Consider the following 21,216-nt stretch of genomic DNA (forward strand, 5'->3'; position numbering starts at 1 on the left):
CTGGGACCCTGGCATGGCTCCCGAGTCTCTGCTAAGGTGCCAACCCCGCCAGGCACGTGGGCAGCGCTGGGCCAGGGGTGAGGGCTCGGTGGGAAGGTCCCTGGGTGGTGGGAGGGGCGAGGGGATGGCTAGAGCCTTCCCTCCCCGGGCCTCCTGGGCCCTCCTGGGCAAGGAGGGGCGTCTCTACCACCTCGGCTCCCGCCCAGCCCCCCAGGACCCCTGCCCCGGAGCTGTGTACACAGGCCTCACCTGCTTGCCTTCCACCCGCTTTCTGCCTGGGCACCAGGCACACCCAGGGTCCCATCCGTGTCCTGGGCTGACAGGGGTGTGGGGCGGGTGGGCTGCGAGACTTCCATTGAGGCTTTTGGGCTTTCCAGGGAACCCCCTGCCAAAGCCTCTGCAGAAGTGGTGTGGGGCGTGGGGTGTGGCCAGCTGGCTACTCCCAGGGAGGGGTGGGTGGGAACATTATGGGGGGTGCGCGGCAGGCCAGGAGGCGGGGCTGGGGAAGGGGGAGACGGAGCCAACACGATGGGGCTTCAGGAGGGCCGGCCGGTGGGAAGAGCACCGGGGCAGACACCCTCTTGGTGGCCCCCCATTTCTGCCAGAGCGGCGCCCGGGGAGAGGGGCTTCCCTGGTGAAGGCGGCCACGGCCTCTGCCAGGAAGCGGGGCAGCGTTTGCCTCTCGCGCCCTCAGGAGTGGGCTCTGTCCCTGCAGAGAGGGCCCCATGCAGGGTGCCGGGGGCGCCCGTCTTGGCAGCCACGGGGGTGCTAGCGACCGACAGGGGCCGGGCCTGTGCCGGGGTGAGATCGAATTCGGAGGGTCTGGGAAGAAGCGAGGCAAGGTGAGAGGCTGCCTGCACCCCACCTCCTCCCCTCAACACTGGTGGCGGGTGCACAGGGGCTGTTCAGAGCCCCAGGCGGAGACAGCTGTGGAGCTGGCGGTGCCCTCCGGCCCCTGCCTCCTACCCCCAGGCACAGCGTGTCCCGAACCCTCCTCTCTCCAGCCTCAGCCTCTCCCGAGGGGATGGGACACCCAAGTCACACAGCAGGTCAAGACGCAGCCTGCGGGAACCCTGGCCCCTGGCTGCGACCCTGCCCCCCCACCCCGTGGAGCCCAGCCCTCCCCTGTGCCCAGGGCCCCCTTACCCAGCACCCCCATGCTCAGCACCCCCATACTCAGCACCCCCATGCCCAGCACCCGGTGCCCAGTGCCCTCCTCACACAGGACCCCTGCTCCCTGCCCTGCAGTTAGTGAAGGTGCCCAGTGGCGTGGCCCCGTCTGTGCTCTTTGACCTTCTGCTGGCCGAATGGCACCTGCCGGCCCCCAACTTGGTGGTGTCGCTGGTGGGCGAGGAGTGGCCCTTCGCCCTGAAGCCGAGGCTGTGGGACGTCCTGCGCAAGGGGCTGGTGAAGGCGGCTCAGAGCACACGTGAGGCCCCGTGTCAGGGCCTCGGCCCCGCAGCCCGCTAACCCCACGGTCGCCCTTCCCCGACAGCGCCACGGTGGCAGAGCTGGAGCAGCTCCGGGGACGCGGCAGAGGAGCCACCCCAGGGGGGCCCGGCCACACTGTGGGGCCCGCAGGCCTCAGCGAGACACCCGGGGGCAGTGCCAGTTTCCACACCCCGCTGCCCGTGGGTGGGCCCCCTTCGCCCCTCTGCTTCCCTCGGGGGAGGAATCTGGCCGGTCGCTGGGGTCAGAGTCAAACTTCTGGGCTTTGTTTTCAGGCCGGCTGGGCCTTCAGAAAGCCCAGTCAAGGACGTGGGGTCTCTGATCTCCTGCACCCCAGAAATGATTGATTGTAGAAAAGACCAAAAGCCCGGTCTGTACACCCACTGGGCTGAGGGCTTTGTAATCTGGAAAGACCTTCCTGGGTTCTGACCCAGCATAGGCCACGGGACAGGGTCGTGGCCTGTGCTGTCCAGATGGCATCTGGGGGGGGCAGCTCCCAGCAGATGCCCCAAAGGCGGGAGGGGGCCCTGGGGCCGCTGGGCACAGTGACTCCCGGGCCTGCAGGTGCCTGGATTCCGACCAGCGCACTCCGTGTGGGCCTTGCCCGGTACGTCGGACAGGCTGTGCGTGACCACTCACTGGCCAGCACGTCCACCAAGGCCTGCGTGGTGGCCATCGGCATCGCCTCATTGGGCCACGTGCTGCACCGTCGGCTTCTGGACGACGCCCAGGTGAGTGTCGGGCTCGGGGCACTGTGGCCTTGGGACACGGTGGGCCTGGGAGGCCCTAGAATATCGGCCACCCCCCAGGGCAGGAGGCATGCCTTCTGGAGGCCACCAAGGCAGCCTCGCAGCTGACCACAGCCCTCCATCTGTGACTGAGTCCCCCCACAGTGGACAGGCCAGCAGTGCGCAGACCAGACCCTGACCTCGGGGGCTCATGGGCCTGGGCGGTGGCGCGGTGGGAGGGGCGGGGGGGGCGAGCGAGGCTGCTCTGAAGGACTGAGGCAGTGAAATGACTCAGAGCCAGGGGATGGGGAGGGCAGAAGAGGGGAGGGCAGGAAGGGGGAGGGGGGATGAAGGGGAGGGACCCCAGGGGGAGCTGGGAGCCGCGTGCCCAGCATGTGGCCAGCAGGTGGCAGCATCGCACAGGGAACACGGCATGGGGAGGGGGCTGCCAGTCTCCCAGTCTGCACAGACCCGGCATGGAGACCTGGGCTCCAAGGATCCCGCCCAAATCGGTGCCCAGATGCCTGGCTTGGCCACCGCCCCGCAAGTTTGGGTGACCCCAGGTAAGTGGTCTCTGCTCCCACCCTGGGGGAGGGGTCTGAGGCAGGTCCAAAGGAGGCCCAGGCAGCCCTGTGAGAGAAGCTCCCCCCAGCGCTGGGCTCTGTCTAGAGGGTCCCCTCCCTGTGCCTGCCTCTGGGCCCCCCAAAACCGCAGCCAGCCCTCCCTCCATCTGGGGGGCGGGGGGCCAGGACAGAAGCCTTGTCCAGGCCTCATGATGTACATGGGGGACCCAGGAGGACAGCCCTGTCCACTACCCCATGGACGATGGTGGCAACCAGGGCCCCCCCTGCCCCCTGGACAGCAACCACTCTCACTTAATCCTGGTGGACCCGGGCACCCCTGGGGAGGTCAATGAGCCCACGGAGCTGCGGCTGAGGCTGGAGAAGCCCATCCCAGAGCAAAGGACTGGCTACGGGGGTGAGGCCTGCCTGGCTGCCCAGGGAGGCTGCCAGGGGACATGGCATGGGGGTGGTCACAGCGTGTGGACAGGGCTGGAAGGACCACCAGGGCGGGCAGGGAAGGGTATTCCCGGCTGAAGGCACAAAGCATGCCAGAGTGTTGAGACTCAGGCCACTGGGAGGACCTGGGAGGGGGAGCTGCCAGCCACGGCGACGGGGGACACAGCTGTGCGGAGGAGTAGCCCTCCCAGGCAGAGACATTCCCACCAGTCGGCAGGGTGGCTGCAGGGCGATTTCCAGTGGGGGGTCCCCTGGCTAGAGGCTCTGGTTGTGGGCTCCAAGCTTTGGAAAGAAAATGAGATTTCCAAGTTTCAAGAAGCCTATTTCCCACCACTGGCCCGAGGTAAGGTGCCACCAGGGGGCAGTGTTGTCCGAGGCCTGGGCACCGCGGTGGCCAGTGGCGGGTTCGAAAGCTGGATTTGCTAACACTAGTGCACGACTAATATTTATAAACGAGATATGTATGATTGCTTACAATATTTATAAGCAACGTCAAATATCTGTCAACTGAGCACCCTTTAACGAAAACACAACCAAAGCTGTGTTTAAACCATCGCCATGTGGGTGCAGTGCTGAGCCCTGTGTTCCTGATGCCTGGCGGCCCACGCAACCCAAGTATCCTCCACATTCATTCAAGAGGCGCCTTAGGAGTTAGAGGGCACCCTGCTGGGGGTGGGTGGGGGGACGATCATGCCTGCCTGGAGTCCTCCCAGCAGTTTGCCGGGCTCCTCCCACACAGCCTACCCAGCAGGTCCGGGCTTCTCTGGAGCTTCTTCACATTCAAAAGTCTCATTTCTGGTTTGTTTGGGGAAAAAACTGACCAGCGCCCCTCCTTTACCTCTTTGATGTGCTCCGCGGGCCTCGGATGACCTGGCAGGTGGTCAATAGAGCTTTCTGCCCCGATGCGGGGAGATGCCAGGCCCTCGGAATGTGGCTGGTGCAGCCAGGGACTGAATATTCAACTTGAGGTTTGAACAGCCACGAAGCAGCCACATTGGATAGTGAGGTGTGGAATTGGCATCCTTTCCCCGGGTGACGGGGCAGCCTGGAGCCCGCACTTCTCTAGAAAAAGCCTCTTGGCTGGAGTTTGCCCAGAAAACGTGGCAAGTTGGTGGTCTGAGGCCGTGGTGGTCACCCCATGCAGAGGGTCGCAGGCCCTCTGCTCTCCCGGGCACCTGGGTGGACCTTGTGCTCTGTCTGCAGGCACCACAGCAGCATCGAGATCCCCGTCCTCTGTCTGCTGGTCAACGGTGACCCCAGCACCCTGGAGGTAGGCAGGGGCGGCAGGTTGGGGCCTGCCCCTCCCTGCAGGAGGGTCCCCCGCCAGGGCAGGGACGGACCTGGAGCTGACTCGGCCTGCTGTCCCTCCCTGCCCGCCTCAGAGGATTTCTAGGGCCGTGGAGCACGCCGGCCTGTGGCTGACCCTGGCGGGCTCGGGGGGCACCACCGACGTGCTTGCTGCCCTGATGAGCCAGCCCCGCCTCCTGGTGCCCCAGGTGGCCGAGAAGCAGTTTAGAGAGAAGTTCCCCAGTGAGAACTTCTCCTGGGAGGACATCGTGCACTGGACAGAACTGGTATGCGCCGCCCGAGAGCGCAGTCAGGAGGGCCAAGCGCTGTTCCCTACCCCAGACCCCGCCCCCTGCAGTGCCCATGCCCGGCCCCTCTGGCTGCCAAGCTACCCACTGCCCCGTGCTCACCCCTGCTTCAGGCCCTCACGCCTGGGGGCGGAGCCTCGCTCTGTGGGTGGGGCTGCCCTGGCCCCAGTGCGCAGAGGGCTGGCATTCTCGCTGCAGGACGTGGGGTCATACACCACGTGCCCGGCCCGAGGCGCCACCTCGGGGCCTTTGTCCTGGTGTCCCAGCTGCGGAACATCACCTCCCACCCGCACCTGCTCACCGTGCATGACTTCGGGCAGGAGGGCCCCGAGGAGCTGGACGCGGTCATCCTCAAGGCGCTGGTGGAAGGTGAGGCCTGGCCGCCCCCGCTGGGAGGCCCGCGGAGGGCACCAGGCAGAGGCAGACGGCTGACTTAGCCTGGTAAGGGGCGGCTCCCGGCCCCTGCCCCATCCTGGGTCTCGGCCTCCAGGGGCAGGGCCGCCGCCTGGGGGCTGTCAGTGGCCGGGAGGGACCCCTGGCACGGCCGCACTCTGCTGTGTGCGTGAGTGTGTGGGCGTGTGTACCGGTCACTGCTCGCTTCGGCGGTGGCAACACGTGTAACAAAACTGGAGGGTACGGAGCCTGCCAAGGCCTCCGTGCAAGGATGACGTGCAAATCCGTAGAAAGTCCTGCCTTTGGCAAATTTTATGTCACTACATTTTATCACAATTTAAAAACCTAAAGTGTTCAATTAATTCAGGGAGTTTTAGTGTTTTCATAAGGTTGTGTACCATGACTACTAATTCCACCCAGAAGACCCCTGCTAGTCACCCCAATTTCCCCCAGCCCCCTGCAACCACGAATCTGCCGTCTCTAAGGATTTGCCTACCTGTGGCATTTCCTACGAACGGGATCACACACCGTGTGGCTGCTGGCGTCTTTCCTTCGCTGAGCACAACGCTTTGGGGGTTGTCCACGATGCAGCCTGTGTCAGGGCTTCACTCCTCTTTAGGGTGGAGTAATGTTCCACATTTTGTTTTTCTGTCCCTCTGTTGACGGACACTCGCGTCGTCTCCACTTTCTGACCGTCACCCGATGTGCTTCTTCTCGGACATAAACACCTGTGGAGGGGCTGTGACTGCTGGTGGGGGACACAGGCCCAGGTGGGGAGGGGCTGTGTGGGGCAGGGGGCCGGGACACCCTGGAGGGAGGGGAGTCTCCTCCAGACAGGCCGCTGGCCCCCCGCTCTTCGCTCACCCCTGGGGTCCCCCTGGGGTCCTGGCGCTCCCAGCGTTGGCTCCTGGGGGTCTTGGGACGTCTTGTGAATCTAGAGGGTGTGGACAGAACCAGGGTGCCATTCCCGAGGCTGTGCGTCTAGGAGAGTCACCTTGAGGGACCCTGTGCCCAGCGGCTCTGCCGGAGCCTAGGTTCGCCCTCACCCGCTCCGCGCGCTCCACCCACAGCCAGGAGGCGCAGGACTGCCTGGATGAGCTGAAGCTGGCCGCGGCCGGGAGCGCGCGGACATCGCCAGGAGCGAGATCTTCAACGGGGACGTGGAGTGGAAGGTGCCGCCCGGGGCACCTCCTGCTGCTGCCTCACTCATCTGCCCCCCACGCCCCGCCCCCCCGGCTCCCTCCCACCCTCCGCCCAGTCCTGCAACCTGGAGGAGGTGACGATGGACGCGCTGTGAGCAACAAGCCCGAGTTCGTGCGCCTCTTCGCGGACAGTGGCACCGACGTGGCGGACTTACTGACGTGCGGGCAGCCGCAGCGGCTCGACTGCTCGGGGCCCCCCAGGAGCCTGCTCTTCAGCCTGCTGCAGCGTGAGCACGAGGAAGGCCGGCTGACGCTGGCCGGGCTGGGCGCCTGGCAGGCCCGGGAGCCGCCCGCCTTCTCCCTGCACGAGGTGTCGCGGGTGCTCGAGGACTTCCTGCGCAACGCCTGCCGTGGGCTCTACCAGGCGGTGAGCTGTGAGCGGGCGGCGGGGCCGCGGCTGCGGGCTGACGCCCCCGTCCTCCAGGAGCAGGGCCCGGCCCGGCGGCCCACGGGCCAGAAGGGGCTGCTGGACCCGAACCAGAGGAGCAAGAGCCCCTGGAGGGACCTGTTCCTGTGGGCGGAGCTGCAGAACCGCCACCAGATGGCTACCTACTTCTGGGCCGTGGTGAGGACTCCGGGGAGGGGGCCTGGAGGGGGCCAGGGAGGCAGCTGCATCCTCAGACCTGGCCTCCCAGGCCCAGGAGGGCATGGCAGCCCCTCTGGCCGCCTGCAAGATCCTCAAAGAGATGCCCTACCTGGAGACGGGGGCCGAGGTGGGCCGCACCCTGCGAGAGGCCAAATACAAGCAGCTGGCCCTGGGAGAGCGGCCGAAGCAGTGGGGGCTGCAGTGACCCTGTGCTCCTCGGGGCCACTGGGCTCCCCCCTAAAATCCTAACGCGGGCAGACGGGTACACGGCTGACAAAGACGCAGCTCCAAAGCTCAGGCCTTGCGGCCGGGTGGGCAGGGACACTCAGGGAGAGGGAGGCCCCCACTATCCCAACAGCCAGGCCGGGCCGGGATGGGCAGCCGCCACCTGGCCGACCTCTCCCAGGCCTCAGCAGCCCCCTGGGAGGCAGGCGCAGGGCCCGCGATGGGGTGCAGGTGAGCCCCGCGGAGGGCTGTGGGGCGAGGGGCTGGGCAGACAGGAGGTGCCCCAGCCGACCCCCGTCACGCGGCTCCCCCAGCCTGTGTCCCGCCCATGGGGGTGGGGGGCTCCCTCAGCTGTGGCCACTCTCCCCACGTCCAGCCCTTTCTCCACCTCCGGTCTCGGCAGAAACCCCGCTTCCTCAGCTCAGCCCTCCCGGACCCCCGAGCCTGGCCTCCCCCATCGAAGGGACTTCCTTCCCCAGCAGGATGGAGCCTCCAGGGGACTCCAGGAGCCAGGGCTGGGAGGGGCGATGCTTTCGCTGAACCTGGAAGGGCAGGCCTGCAGCGGTCACAGCAGGGCAGAGGTGTGGAGGCGGGGGTGGGTGGTGGTGGGGCAACCGTGCCTTTATTTCAGGCCTTCCTGACCAAGATCTGGTGGGGGGACATGGCCTCGGGCACGCCCATCCTGCGGCTGCTGGGTGCCTTCCTCTGCCCGGCCCTCACGTAAACCAATCTCATCACCTTCAGGTCTGTTGGGACAGAGCGGCTGGGGGGGCCTTGGGCTTCACTGGGGCTAGTGGCAGCATGTCCCCGGCGCCGGCCCCTGCCGCACCCAGCGTCCGTGTGGGCCCCCCCATGCACGTCCCCTACCCGTGTCCCTTCGCAGTGTGTCCAGAACTTTCTCTGCTGGCTGGGTGCCTGGGACCAAGTGAGGGGCCTCTGGGTGCCCTTCCCACGTCCCCGAGGGCCCCCTGTGCTCCCGGTGAGGAGGCCCCTCTAAGGATGGGCCCAGAGGACCTGCAGGGGCTGCACAGCCTGGACACGGAGAAGAGGCTGCTCTGTGGCCCGGGCAGTGGGTGAGGGCCCTGCAGAAGGTGGGTGGCGGCAAGCCCGGGGCTCTGGCCACCTGCCTCACCACTGGCCGTGGCCTCCTTCGCGGTGCAGGGTGGAGCAGCTGGCCAAGGCACCAAGGACTCAGGGCAGCCGAGGCCCACGAGCTGCCTTCTTGCTCACGTGCTGGCGGAAGTTCTGGGCGGCACCCGTGACCGTGTTCCTGGGGAACATGGTCATGTACTTTGCGTTCCTCTTCCTGTTCACCTACGTCCTGCTGGTGGACTTCAGGCCCCCTCCCCAGGGGCTGTCGGGGGCTGAGGTCACCCTCTACTTCCCGGTCTTCACGCTGGTGCTGGAGGGGATCCGGCAGGTCGGTGGCGGGCCCGGCCCACCGAGCCCCGTCCCAGCTCCAGATGGAGCCCCGATCCCTGACGGTCACAGCCTGGCCATGGCGGGGTTGTCCCCAGCTAGGTGGGGGCCCAGGGAGCTGTCACTGGGCCCCCTTCCCCCTGCCAGGGCTTCTTCATTGATGAGGACGCGCAGCTGGTGAAGAAGTTCACTCTCTACGTGGAGGACACAACGGGGACAAGTATGACACATGGTGGCCATCTTCCTGTGCATCGTCGGTGCGTCACTCGCAGGTCTGTGGGTCCCAGAGGCCTGGCAGGGGCAGCCCTGGTGGGCTGGTGGGCCGGGCTGCCTTCAGGATGGGTCTGCTCAGGCCCCGGAAGCCCTGTGTTTGTATGTCCTGTGCTGTTTATCCTGGGGGAAGCCCCTGCCCTCTCTGGGCACCGGCAGCCTGACCCCCGCCCTGCCGGGACGCTGCCCTTGCTGTTTGAGGCCGGCCGCACGATCCTCGCCACCGACTTCACGGTGTTCACGCTGCGGCTTGTCCACATCTTTGCCATCCACAAGCAGCTGGGCCCCAAGATCACCACCGTGGCGCGGGTGGTGAGCCCCCACCCCTGGGAGGGCAGAGAGGCCGAGGCCCACCGCCAGGCGGGTGCTGATGTTTCTCTCCCCACACGCGCACCCCCCGTGGAGATGAAGGACGTCTGTTTCTTCCTCTTCTTCCTGAGTGTGTGGCTTGTGGCCCACGGCGTGACCAGCCAGGCGCGGCTGCACCCCCATGACGGGCGCCTGGAGCGGATCTTCCGCCGTGTGCTCTACCGGCCGTTCCTACAGATCTTCGGGCAGATCCCCCTGGACGAGATCTATGGTCAGCATGCAGCCTGGGGGTGGGCATGGGGGGGTCCTCCGTGCCCGCTACACGTAGGACCCCCACCCCGAGGTGCAGCTGAACCGAGTCCAGTTATGAACGTTCCTTTTGTAAGACCCTGGACATGTGGCCCTTGAGAGGGGTGTTTGAGGGTCACAGGAGACCCCGGCCTGGAGTGGCTGAGAGCGGGGGGTCCCCGAGGCTGGCCCCCCAGGCCCTGCCCACCCACACAGGGCCATGTCCGGCAGGGGACAGCTCCGGGCTGATGTGTGTCAGCTGCGGAGGCCCCAAACTCGGGCCTCGGGCTAGAGATGGAGACGGGGCTGCAGGGAGAAAGAGCAGCCTGGGTGGGGTGGCGGGAGCCTTGCTGGGGGGTGGGGGGGTGGGGGGGTGGATGGGTAAGCACTACAGGTCGCCTGGGGTCTGGGCCCTCCAGCTGCCCCGCCCCCCCGGCACATCCCCCGTGGGCATCAGGTCTCCTGTCAGCCCCACTCCTCCCGGCCCCGCACGAGCCCCGGGCCCACCTGCCGGAAAGGCCCTTAGCTGGGAAGCCGCTGCTGACGGCATCCGTGCTACCGGGGACCCACCCAGCGTGTGCGCCTGATCTCCGGCCGGGTTTGTGTGGTCTATCTGAGGGGTGTCTCCAGGGTGGCCCCTGTACAGGGGGTTGGCGGCGCTGGGGCTGGTGGAGGCTCTGAGAACTTCCCACAATTCAGCACAGTGTGGGGGGAAGAGTGGCTCAGCCATGGGGGCTCAGGGAGCCCTGGGCTGGTGGGGGGGATGCCTGTACAGGCTCTGGGGTGGCTGGGGCTCAGTGAGGGGGACTGGGGGGACCAGCCCCTCAAGCACGGTGGGCCAGCAGCCGGGGGCCAGTGTGAGGGCCCAGGGCACCCGCCCCGCCGCCACTCCTGGCACGAGGAGGAGGCGGAGGAGCATTCGCTCAGGCCGGTGTCAAACTGAGGCCACCTGGGGCCCACCGGAGGTCACGGGCACACTGTCTCTGAGGCCTGAGGGCGGCCACTGCAGCTAATGAGGCAAGGTCGGCGCCCCAAGACCTGGTAAATATTTGTCAATGGGATGAGGACGTGACCAAAGCGAACCTGGCCTCCAGGATGGGGCGGGGGTGGAGCAGCGCCGTCATGGGAGTTGCTTCCTAATTAGGGTGCTCTGCATGCTCTGCAGGCTCATTTCCTCGGCTGTTTTCTTAGTCCCCCAGCCTCCGGCACTGGGTCCGGTGTTTGCTCATCCGTGGGCACCAGTTTCCAGGCCATTAGTTTAACGAGGCCCTGCCCGCCCTCCAGCCCTCCCCGCCCGCACCATATGGCCCCTGCTGGGGGATGTTATCATGATCCCTAACGCTGCCCCAGTCCCACGGGGCCCCTCGGAAAGAGGGGAGTGAGGTGGGCGCCCCCAGGACCAGGCAGGGGTGGGGGGTCACTCCTGCCCCCATGGCCACACGCTGGTACAAGGGAACTCTGTCATGGTTCGGGCTCCCCAGGAGCCTGGGGCCACCTGGGCAGGACGGAAGAGGTGCAGACTCCCGGGGGTCCAGCCTGAAGTGCTGCTGTGGCTGCCGGGCCGAGTTCCACAGTGGAAAGTCCATGACCAGGGCCGGGCCTGGCCCGGCACGGAGGGTGCCGGGCAGGTCCCTGTCTCCCTCCCTGTCTCTCTTCCCCACTCCCCCACCCCCAGCCCCTCCCTGTGAACCCACGGTGGTGCAGCCAAGAGTAATTCCCTCACTTACGGCCGAGAGGGAAGGCAGCCCACGGTCCCGCAGGCTCCCGGGTGGCCGCCCTGCCCTCCCTGCGCCACACACGCCCGCGGGAGCCGGGGGCCGAGCGTCCAGGGCAGAGCTCCGTCTCTGGGCTCTGGGAGGTCAGAGACAAGGACAACTCGTTTCTCAACCTAGCCCGGTGGCGCCCTTGGGAGTTATGGGGGAGAAGCAGCGGTCTTGTGACCATGGAGCCGCTCCCATCAGACAGGTTTACAGCTTCACAGACACGCTTTCCAGGCCTGGCCCTGGCCCACCTCTCGGGGTGCCGTGCCGGAGGGAGAGAGGAGGGTCACCCATCAGCCCCCCCGGAGCATATCTGCGGGCGGGGAGGGAGGGGGCGGCCGGGGAGGGAACTCACGTGGGGACCCGCCAACCCCCGTGACAGTAACTCACTCGGGAGGGACTCGCCCCCGTGAGGGAGACACACACACATGGAAACAGGCCCTGCCAGCCTGACTCGCAAGCAGGGAGGAGGGGACACAGGCACACGCAGAGAGACAGAGGCCACCAGTGCCCCCCCGACTCAGTCACAGCATGAAGAGTGGGAGGGGCAGTCCCAGAAACAAAGGCCTACATGCAGGCGTGGGTCCGGGTCCACGCACGTGCACACACACACGTGCGGCCTGTGGAGGTCACCACCTGGAGCCACAGGCCCTCTTGATGGGGAGGCGCATTCCCCTCGCTTCCTCTGCACCTTCCTCCCATCTCCTGGGATGGGGTGGGGGGTCCGGGCTGGCCCTGCAGGGGTGGAGGCAGGCAGGGGAGGGGCTGGAGATGGGCCCCTCCGGGACGTTGGCCGCTCCAGGGCGTCCCTGTCCGGGGCGGGACGTGGAGCTCAGCCCGCGCTGGGGGCACTCGCTGCCCCACCCAGAGGGCACTCTTCAGGCTGGCTTGTCCCCATGCTCACAGTGATCAGCGTCAAGGGTGTTCTGCCTCCATAGGCTTTGGAGATGGTGCAGGCCTGCCCCCCAGCTCAGAGTCCTGTGATAGGCAGCAGAGCCGTAAAGGCCCTGAGAAGTCCTGCAGAAGAGACTCCTCCTCCCCTTGCCGAGGCCAGCTCTCCCCACACTGGCTCTGACTGAGCAGAGCCTTTGGTGGCGGTGGTGGTGCCTGGGGGTGATCCATGAAGCAACCAGCAGAAACCGGGGCCCTCCACACGGCCTTGGCGCTTCCTCCAAAGCCTGCGGTCTGGCTATGGGCTTGGCCCAGAGGCAGTGGGGAAGTGGGGCTGGCACCGCCAGGCCAGCCACCCAGGACGGGAGCGTCCCACGACAGGAACTCAGCACTGAAGCCCAGATGATCCCCAGGAAACCACAAGAGTTGGCCACCTAACCAGGGCCCTCTGTCCCAGGGTGGCCTCGACTGCGGGACAGAGCTCTCGATGCCCAAGGGCACTTGCAGCTCAGCCCCGCACAGCCCCGCCCCGCCCACACCGAGCCCACTCTCCTTTCAGAAGCCCTCGTGAACTGCCGGAGGACCCGCCCTCCTGCCCCAACCTCTACGCCAACTGGCTGGTCACCCTCCTGCTGGTCACCAACGTGCTGCTCATGAACTTGCTCACTGCCACGTTCAGGCGCCCCCTCCGCCTCCTGGCTCCGTCCACATCGGGGGGCCCTTAGTTCCAGCATCTCTGGCCCATACCTGCCTGGCCCTCCGGACCTCAAGCTGCAGTCACCTCTCTGCCCCCAGGAGGGGCCTGGAAATGGGGTGTCACCCAAAACTGTGGCTCCCCTTCGGGTTGGGCCTGGAGGTCAGGGCACCTAGGAGGTGGTGCAGGGCACGGCAGGTGTGTGCGTGTGGGTGGAGTGACGACGCTTTCCCAGGCCCCCGCCCACCAGGGAGTAGGGCCCGGGTCTGTGAAGGCTGCAGCAGAGGGGCCAGTGGAAGACCCCAGAGGAGTGGAGAGAAGTCACAGGAGGAGAGGATGGCGCGGGGGGAGCCCTTGGGACTCCGGGGAACAGGGCAGGGAGCCGGGCCGTGTGCCCACCGCCGCCCACACGCGTCCGCAGCTACACGTTCCAGGCGGTGCAGGGAAACGCGGACACGTGCTGGAAGTTGCAGCGCTACCACCTCATCGTGGAGTACCGCGAGGGCCCCGCCCTTCGTCCTCCTCAGCCACCTGAACCTGGTGCTCAAGAGGTTCTTCCGGAAGGAGGCCCGGCAGAAGCGGGCGCGCCTGGCTGAGGCCTGGGCTGCACTCAGCTGCCCGGACCGAGGGGTGGGGCAGTGCGCCCCGGCCCCGTGCGCAGTGACCCTGCAGGCTGGCACACCACAGGGAGGGCTCCTCCTGCCTGGCTCTGCCCCTGAGGCCGCCTGGCCTTCCCCTGGACCAGAAGATGGTCACCTGGGAGGCGGTGCAGGAGGAGAACCACCTGAGCAAGCCGGAGAAGCGGAGGAAGGACAGCGGGGAGGAGCTGCTGCGGAAGACGGCCCACAGGGGCGGGGACCGGGCCGGCCCCGCCCCCCAATGAGTGGGCGTGGCAGGTGGCCTGAGGTGCTGAGCCCACGGGCGGCTCACAGGGACAAAGGCACCGCCTGGAGCGCCGGCCGCCTCCCCTGCAGGGTGCCGGTAAATAGAGGCGCCGGCGGAGCTGGTGCAGGGCCGGATCTCACGCCATGGGACTGGGGGCTGTGAGATCTTTACCAGGATCACTGTTGGGCATCAGGCTGCCTCACAGCTGGCGTGGACTCTCACGGCACAGGGTCTGAGCTGGGGAAACGGGCTGAGAGGGGCAGGGATGTGGCCCGGTCCAGCACACAGCTTCCCTCCCGACCCTGGACAGAGCTCTGCTGGTGCCTTGCCTGCCCTGCATTTGGGGGCTGGGACCAATACTTATGGTGTCCTCTGCTCTGGGGTCTCCAGGTCTTCCCAGAGAGGTCCGTCCCCAGCCCTCCCTCAGACCCACGTGCTTGGTCCTGCCTACGGGTGGGGGGGTGGGGACAGCCCTGCCCAGCATTGCTGGACAGAACCCCGCCCCCGCCCCGTGCTTGCAGGGAGGGTGCAGCAGAGCTCTGCACCCAGGCCTGAGGGGCCAGAGCACCCTGAGCTCAGGCACCACAGAGGCTCAGTGACCCCCAAACCCACCGGAAGGGCCTGGGCCACAGGATGGGAGGACGGGAAGGTTTCCCAATCAGGGAGCCCGCCCCACCCTGCCCCCAGCGGCCTGCTGTCTGCCTGCTCCTATCCCAGGGTGGACTTCGTAGCCAAGTACCTCAGGGCCTGAGAGACCAGAAGCAGCAGGTCAAGCATCTGGAGTCTCAGGTAGGCAGGCACACCAGGGCGCCCTTCTCTCCCGGGGCAGGGGGCCTGGCCGCGGGGCTCAGCAGTCAGGGCAAGGGCAGGGCAGGCGGGCCTGGGGCTTCGTACTTGTGCCCCCCCTTCCCTGAGGGGGAGACCCTGCAACTCTCCCCAGGGGGGTCCTGCATTCAAGAGCCCTCACCGTCTACTCCCCACATTATGGTGCCGGAGGGCCCCCCGCCCCCCCCACCTCCTTCGAGAGGCAGCCACCAGAGGAGGGTCACAGAGCAGTGCGGGCACCCGGGGGCAGGGGGAGGCGGACACAGGGCTTGGCCCGGGATCTCCCAGCACGCCTCCCTTCTCCAGGTCAGCTACTGCACAATGCTCCCCTCCTCCACGGCCGGCACGCTGGCCCGCAGGCCTACTAGAGTAGTTGTGGCAGTCCCCACACGTCCTGGGTGGGCTTGGGGTGGCGTGGGCGCGAGCAACCCACCGCCAGCCCGCTGGCCTGGGCCTCTGCTTCCCACCTGTCCTGGGAGGGGCCCGGCCTACGTCTCTGATGGCCTTTGGCTGACCACAGTCTTCAGGGTGGGTAGGGGCCCTCTGACGAAGCCCACCGACCCAGCCAGGGTGTGAGCGCATGGCCACCCAGACTCCCGAGCCTCTGCCCGGCCCCACTGGGCTGCTGCTCCCCTCCCATGCCCGCGGCCAGGGCCACCTCTCCCTTCCCCTGCTGCCCCACTGGGCACCCAGCAGCTGAGGAGGGGCCTCCCTTCCCCCACCAGACTCCCGAACTTCAGTGGTGGGAACCCACAGGCCTCTGCTGACCGTGGGGGGGGGGGGGGGCCCGCTGGGCAGCAGGGAACACCCAGAGGCCGGCCGGCTACCCTCGAACACCCGAGCCACTTGGACAGTCTGCACACAGGGCCCACCCCCCCCAGAGCCCCAGGCCCCATGGGCGTGCTGGCCCGCCCCCACCTCCAGTGGAGCCCCCCAAGGAGGATGTGGCTCGGGACTTTGCCAAAAGGAACCGCTTGCTGCCCTGCCCGGCACCTTCCCTGGACATGCTGGGCCCCAGGTGCAGCGGTGTGTCGTGGGCCCTCCCTGACAGGTAAAGCCCTCAGGACCCCTACCAGAACCAACCAGCCAGGCCCAGGAGAGCAGACACTTGCTGAGCGCCCTGTGCAGGGCACCTCCCGTTAGGTGGGCAGCTAGCTGCCTTGGAGTCCATGCCCAACCTGTATCGTCCACCAAGAGACTGGTCTTTTTCTGAAATGCTTGCACTTGGAATTTCTGTCCTTTAAGACCCATGACTGAATGTTCACTGTGTCGGCTGCCACCGCACGTCCCCGACAGCTCGCACAGTGAGTGCCAGGCTGTCCGCCCAGGCAGGGGCTGCGAGTCACCTCCCCAAGAGGACCCGCCCCCAAAGCTGCTTTATCTTAAATGGAGCCTGGAAAGCACACCCATACCTTGGGCTGCAGCCCCTCAGGAGACTGGACCCCGGGGGGGGGGTGTCTGGGAGGTGTCAGGCAGTCAGTAAAGCACTGCAGGTGGGGCGGGTGGGGGGAAGGGATCTCCTGCCCTGCAGGGATGGGGTCTGGGCTCCTGAGCCTGCCCAGATGAGTGGCCAGCCAAGCCAGTCTCTCCTTCCCTTAGGGACCTGGAGCCCTGGGGTAGGGGCAGCAGGGGCAGGGCCAGGCCCAGGGCTCAGCAGCACGATGGGCTGGTCAACCCCAAGTGCTGTCACAGGAGAGCTACGCCCACTCCCGGCTATACCTCCCCAGCACCCTGTGGGGACCATCCTCATCGCCCTGCAGAGCAGCTCAGCAGTTCTGGCGACACTGTCCCAGGACACCGGTCGTCTTCACACAGCCTGCGTCGGACAGAGTCAAGGGCGAGCTTGGCCAGGGCTGGAGAGGGCGCCTGTTCAGCTGGCCGCTTCCCTGCTCCTGGCCTGGGGTCTACAGGCATATGCTGGAGGCAGGGGCTGCACACCAACGGCTGTGAGCCCGCCTCTGGACAGGTCTGGGGCCTCTACCTCTTGCTCTGGACTGAGGAGGGGATCACCTCAGCTAGGCTGGGAAGACGTGCCACTGAGGAACACAGGCTTGATTTAAAAACCTTCAGAGCCCCCCTGACACTAAGCTGGGAAACTCCAATGTGGGAACAGGGTGATGGGGTGTCTGGAGAGAAGAGAGGACCCTGGCCACAGTCCTGGGCAGAGGGGGGTTGACAAAGAGACACGGAGCCTGAGGAACACCCAGAGCCTTTACTGTCCCCCTGGGCATGGGGTGGGGGTGGGGGTCAGGGCTTCCGTCATCCGAGGCCCACACCCTCAGCAACGTCTCTGCTCTGGCCGCTGGTGCCGCCGACAGGCAGCCCGCTGGCTCCCTTCCCTGGGATGGGGCCCCGAGCCTGCCCCGCCCCTGAAGCCACCCCAGGGGGACAGTGGTGGCCGTCCCTCCAGCAGGCGGGTGGCCAGGTGGTCTCCACACTCAGACCTCCGCGCCTGGGGCCTCGGGGCTGCTGCCCTTGCTCCGGAAGTGGTCCCTGCTCCGCTTCTTGCTGCTGTGGAAGCCAACCGTCTCCCCTGGCAGGGCGCTGGCCCCAGAGCCCGCGTGGGCCTCCCCCTCAGGTGCACCCACCTCCTGCAGGCCCCCCCGGGGTCTGCTCCACTCCTCGGCCTCTGGGCTCCCGGGCCTGGCCAGGTGGGCCAGCTCCACGGGGCCCTCGCCCCCCACCACTCCCGGGATCCCGCGGGCGCTCCCACCCAGCTCCCCTGCCTTCCTCGGGAGCCTCCTCTTCTCAAGCCGGGGCTCACCGGTTCGGACTGGTTTGGTGAAGATGAGCCGGCCCTCCCCACAGCTGGAGGGGTCCTGGTTGAAGGAGGGCACATAGCCGCTGGGGGCGGCCAGGCTCTGGGGGCCCAGGAAGGCCAGGGCGGCGGCCCGGTTGCTCTGATTGCTGGCCTCAGCCACGTCCTCCAGGCTGTACTTGGTCCAGCGCTCGGGGTGGGCCACGTAGTCAGGAACGGGGGGCACCCTCAGGGGAGCGGGATTCCGAGTGGCCCTGCTCAGACCCCCAGCTGGGGGCCGGCTGGAGAGTGTCAGTGGCTGCCGGAAGCCCCCACTGTCGCCAGGGGTGGCTGGGGCCGCAGAGGGCGGAGCCCGCCTGGCTGCCCGCTCCAGGCCGCCGAAGATGTCGTGGCTGCGCTGGGAGAAGGTGGGGCTCGTGCCTCTCAGGTGGAAGGGCTGCACCGCCGCTGTGGGGAAGCTCCTCGGGGGCGAGGGGGGCTCATGGTGGCCCGAATCCCCCAGGGCTTCCCCGGGCAGCCCCCTTGGAGACGGAGCTTCCACTTCAGCATCATCAAGCAGGCTGAGGTCGGAGTCCGAGTCGCTGAGGCAGACGGGGTCGGGAGGCAGAGCATCGCCCCCAGAGCCAAGGAAGTGCTGGCCGTCCCCTGCCTCAGCCATGCGTCCCCCAGCCACACCACACCTGCACCGAAGCAGCCCGGGGAGTCGGTCACTGGGGACAACACAAGCTCAGAACAAGTCCCTCCTGCAGACCCACCAACCCGGGGAAGGATGAGCAGGAAGAGCTGTGTCCAAGGAGGAACGGCCAGGTCCCCCACCCCGAAAGCCCTCCTCTTACCTCCCTGGCTGCTGGGCGCCTGTGCTGGACGGCTGGTGGGCCGAGCGCTGGAGAAGGCTCTTGGTCGCAACGGCCCCGCTCCCAGGCACGGCTCTGCTCAGTGGCTCAGTGGCTGGCTGAGGGCAGGGAGGGAGAGGCAGCATCAGACCAGACGTGCAGGAGTGGAGCCACCACCCCGGAAGTGGGCCTGGGTTTACAGAGCCCCTGCCACAGCCAGACCCAGGAGCTGGTCCTTCTGACGTGTCACCTCATTCAATCCTCTCCAGCCAGTCTGACTAAAGCCACTAGGAAGCCTGCTTCGGGGGGGGGGGGGGGTCTGGTAGTAAGCAGCCAGCCAGGGCTTGAACCCAGGGCCTAGAGCAATCTCTGCTCTGCACTCTCTCTCTCAGCTAAGCACGGTGAGTGGCAGGCAGCGAGTACTCCACAAAGGCCGGAGGAGGAGGTGTGCTCCTGACCGATGTGAGATGCCCTGGAGCTCCAGGGGAGTCTGCAGACACATCCTTAGCATCTGCGCATCAATCGCTCAGGAAGCCGGATTGGCCTTGCTCCGCAGAGGCCAGCCCCACAGCTCCCGGGGCATTTGTCCTGCTCTCCTCCGCACACCCCTCACTTTCCCAGCTGAGCAGAGAAGTGCTGTCAACACCTGGCTAGTGTTCCAGTGTCACCAGGCACCCTGAAACTTGTTTCCAGGCTCAGAGGACAGCCCAGTCTCACCCTCCGCACAGCCCTCCGTCCACCAACTCCCTCCTCCCAGCAAGCCTCCCTGGCCCAGGGTGACCCGTTGCTCGTGCACCCACCGAGGACCAGGCCAGGAAGACCAGGAGTGGCTCTGAGTGCCCGGCACCAGGTCAAACACAGGCAAGATCTCCATTCCTCTGGGCCTCGCGTGACTCCCAAAATGAAGGCACAACTCCAGGAAAGGAGACACGAAGTAAACGCCAATGGTGTCTGTTTTAGAGCTGACAGAACCGGAGCGGGGAGAGAATTTGCCCGTCATACAGTACGTTACAAGTAAAGCTGGAGTTCAAACCAGACTCCGGCTTCCTAAATTTGCAACCCCGTCCCCTGGAATCGCGGGAACGCCCGTGGTGAGTTGGGACACGCCGCGAGGAGACGGGGATCGCGCCCCAAGACGGGGAATGCGGGGTCTGCGTCTCTGAGTTCTCTGAGAACTTCCCGAGCGCAGGGCAGAACTGAGTACAGGCTGAGGGCCTGGGGGGCTCGGAGGCGGGGTTTTCTCAGGGCCAGGGTCCGGGCAGGCCAGGTCCCAGGGAACACTGGCTTCTTTGCCGGTTGTCTCGCTCCCCTGGGAGGCGGACCCTTGACTTTCTCCAGTCCACGAGCCCAGGGCCTCGGCCCGTGCCCAGCAAGCTTTCCGTGTCGGGGAAGCGCTTAAGTTCTGGGGCCAACTTGGGTGGATGGGCCAAGGGTCCGGGCCTCACGAGGGTCTCCCTGCTCGGTGCTGCCGACTGCGGACAGCGGCCACCCGAACCCCGACCGCCCAGCAGCGCCGCCCTCCCCACCACAAACCTACCAGCTCACCGCGGCCTGGCTGCCTCCATCTTGCGCCGCGCTGGGCCTTCTGGGAAACGGAGTCCTCTGTCGGCCGAGGACCGCGGCTTCCGCGCCTGAAGAACTACACCTCCCACAAGTCACCGGGCCGCTACTCCCGAGGCCTATCGGGAGTGTGGTCTCTGCGCGTTCTCTGTCTTCCCTCCCGGAAACGGCGCTCTCTCGCGAAGAGAACGGAATTGACTAAGGCTAGGAGGGAGGCTGGGAGGCAGAACTACGACTCCCAGAATGCTCGAGGGCTAACGGCCAGCGACGCGTTCCCGGTGCCGCAGCGCCACTTGCCGGAAGCCGCGAGGACCGGAAGTACATCGACGCGTGCGGCGCCGTTCCTGGGCACTTCCGGTCCTGGCCTGGAGCGGCCGGCCACGCCCTCGTGGGTCCCGGCAGCCGGGCAGCAGGGCTTTCCCCACGTTGCGCGCTCGTGCTAACCTCCGGACTGCCTCGGCTCGCCGTGCGGCAGCCCTCCTGGGAGAGGCGCCCTTACCTATTCCTGCCGATGGCCTGGCTGGTTATTTCTGCCCCGAAGCGCAGGGCAGATCCTGGTCTCCCCTGGACGGGCCGCACGTACCTCGGCCCGGGGCTCAGGTGGCCGGCGCCCTTTCCCTGCTGGCGCCTCGCCTGCTGGACGGCCAGAGCGCACTCCCTCGCCCAGGGCTGCACCCTGGGAATCCAAGGTTCAGGCCATGCTGCGGCCTAGCCCAGGGACCCAGAGAGGAAACAGGGCCCGTTCTGATCATCCCTGAGGCCGCCCCCATGCAGGGCCTCACCAGGAACGCGGAGTCCAGGCCACCGCAGGCAGCTCGTTCACACCGCAGCCAGCAGGGGTGACACCCAGGCTTCGGCCAGGATGTTCCCAGGGCTTCGCAGCACAGGGAGAAGTAAAAAGGAGCGGGTTCCTTGGGTCATCCAGTTTTCTCAACCCACCAGCACCCCCCTGGACTGTGGAAGGGCAGGCCCGCTGAGGCCCCGTGACCCCCAATGCAGGGCTGGGGTTAGTTTCCAAAATCAGCCCCTCAAGGAGGCCCCAGGGAGCCCCTGACGTATGAATCCCAGCCAGGGACTCGTTGTCTCAAGAGGTCAAGTTAATGTACATGCAGGGGGGTACCTGCATGCAGCTCATGGTGACATCACCCAGCATTCCCGCTGGGGGCAGCAGCCTACCCAAGAGGTGGCTGGGCCTCAGTCCACGGTGGTGGGCCAGGTAGGCTCCCCCAGGTAGTGGCTGAGGCCTTGCCCTCCAACCCCTGCAAGATGCGGCCACCCAGCCCCTTGACGGGACGTCTGCAAGCAACTAGAAGGTCAGAGAAGAGCCCTTCAGGCCCTTGGGAGGGAGCAGTGTGTCCATCCTCCTGAGCCGGCCCTCAGGAGGGCAGGGAGTCTTGCAGGGGCCCCACATCCTGTACCACATTCTTGGGCCGCCTGCCTGCCCCGCACAGACCCCGCTGGGCAGTGGTGCACAAGGAATGGGGGTGGGAGGGAGGGCCGGATGGAGGCCGCTCCAGGTGGCACAAG

General features: G+C 66.7%; 2 protein-coding genes across 6 annotated transcripts; one reads left to right on the forward strand and one right to left on the reverse strand.

Annotated features, from left to right (window-relative positions):
* Window positions 1-725: 725 nt before the first annotated feature.
* On the forward strand, window positions 726-15,593 carry TRPM5 (transient receptor potential cation channel subfamily M member 5). Its single transcript, XM_067039393.1, is given in 28 exon segments — window positions 726-842; window positions 1,249-1,429; window positions 2,014-2,180; window positions 2,972-3,161; window positions 4,408-4,466; window positions 4,579-4,770; window positions 5,058-5,169; window positions 6,242-6,298; window positions 6,301-6,356; window positions 6,443-6,473; window positions 6,476-6,951; window positions 7,022-7,161; window positions 7,601-7,778; window positions 7,829-7,945; window positions 8,182-8,270; window positions 8,359-8,617; window positions 8,764-8,838; window positions 8,840-8,875; window positions 9,046-9,198; window positions 9,292-9,485; window positions 12,694-12,813; window positions 13,250-13,330; window positions 13,332-13,466; window positions 13,549-13,674; window positions 14,428-14,453; window positions 14,456-14,502; window positions 14,845-14,929; window positions 15,463-15,593. Coding segments are annotated over 28 exon segments (3,630 nt in total).
* Window positions 15,594-16,735: 1,142 nt separating this feature from the next.
* TSSC4 (tumor suppressing subtransferable candidate 4) lies at window positions 16,736-19,856 on the reverse strand. 5 transcript variants are annotated; one of them, XM_059068176.2, is made up of 4 exons: window positions 19,667-19,856; window positions 18,930-19,091; window positions 18,133-18,248; window positions 16,736-18,006 (listed from the first exon to the last, which is right to left on the reverse strand). In XM_059068176.2, exon 4 carries the CDS (start codon window positions 17,952-17,954, stop codon window positions 16,977-16,979), a length of 978 nt encoding a protein of 325 aa, XP_058924159.1. In that variant the 5' UTR covers window positions 17,955-18,006; window positions 18,133-18,248; window positions 18,930-19,091; window positions 19,667-19,856; the 3' UTR covers window positions 16,736-16,976. The 5 variants fall into 5 exon arrangements, with proteins under 5 accessions (XP_058924159.1, XP_066895531.1, XP_058924163.1 ...); XM_067039430.1 differs by having other exon boundaries at window positions 16,736-17,976; window positions 18,930-19,042; window positions 19,667-19,855; XM_059068180.2 differs by having other exon boundaries at window positions 16,736-17,976; window positions 19,667-19,855.
* Window positions 19,857-21,216: the final 1,360 nt, after the last annotated feature.

Source organism: Kogia breviceps, chromosome 7, assembly GCF_026419965.1.
Source record: "Kogia breviceps isolate mKogBre1 chromosome 7, mKogBre1 haplotype 1, whole genome shotgun sequence".
NCBI classification, from domain to species: domain Eukaryota; kingdom Metazoa; phylum Chordata; class Mammalia; order Artiodactyla; family Physeteridae; genus Kogia; species Kogia breviceps.

Coding starts and splice junctions, on each gene's coding strand:
- TSSC4 (XM_059068176.2), bottom strand. CDS start 17,954: ATGGCTGAGGCAGGGGACGGCCAGCACTTCCTTGGCTCTGGGGGCGAT.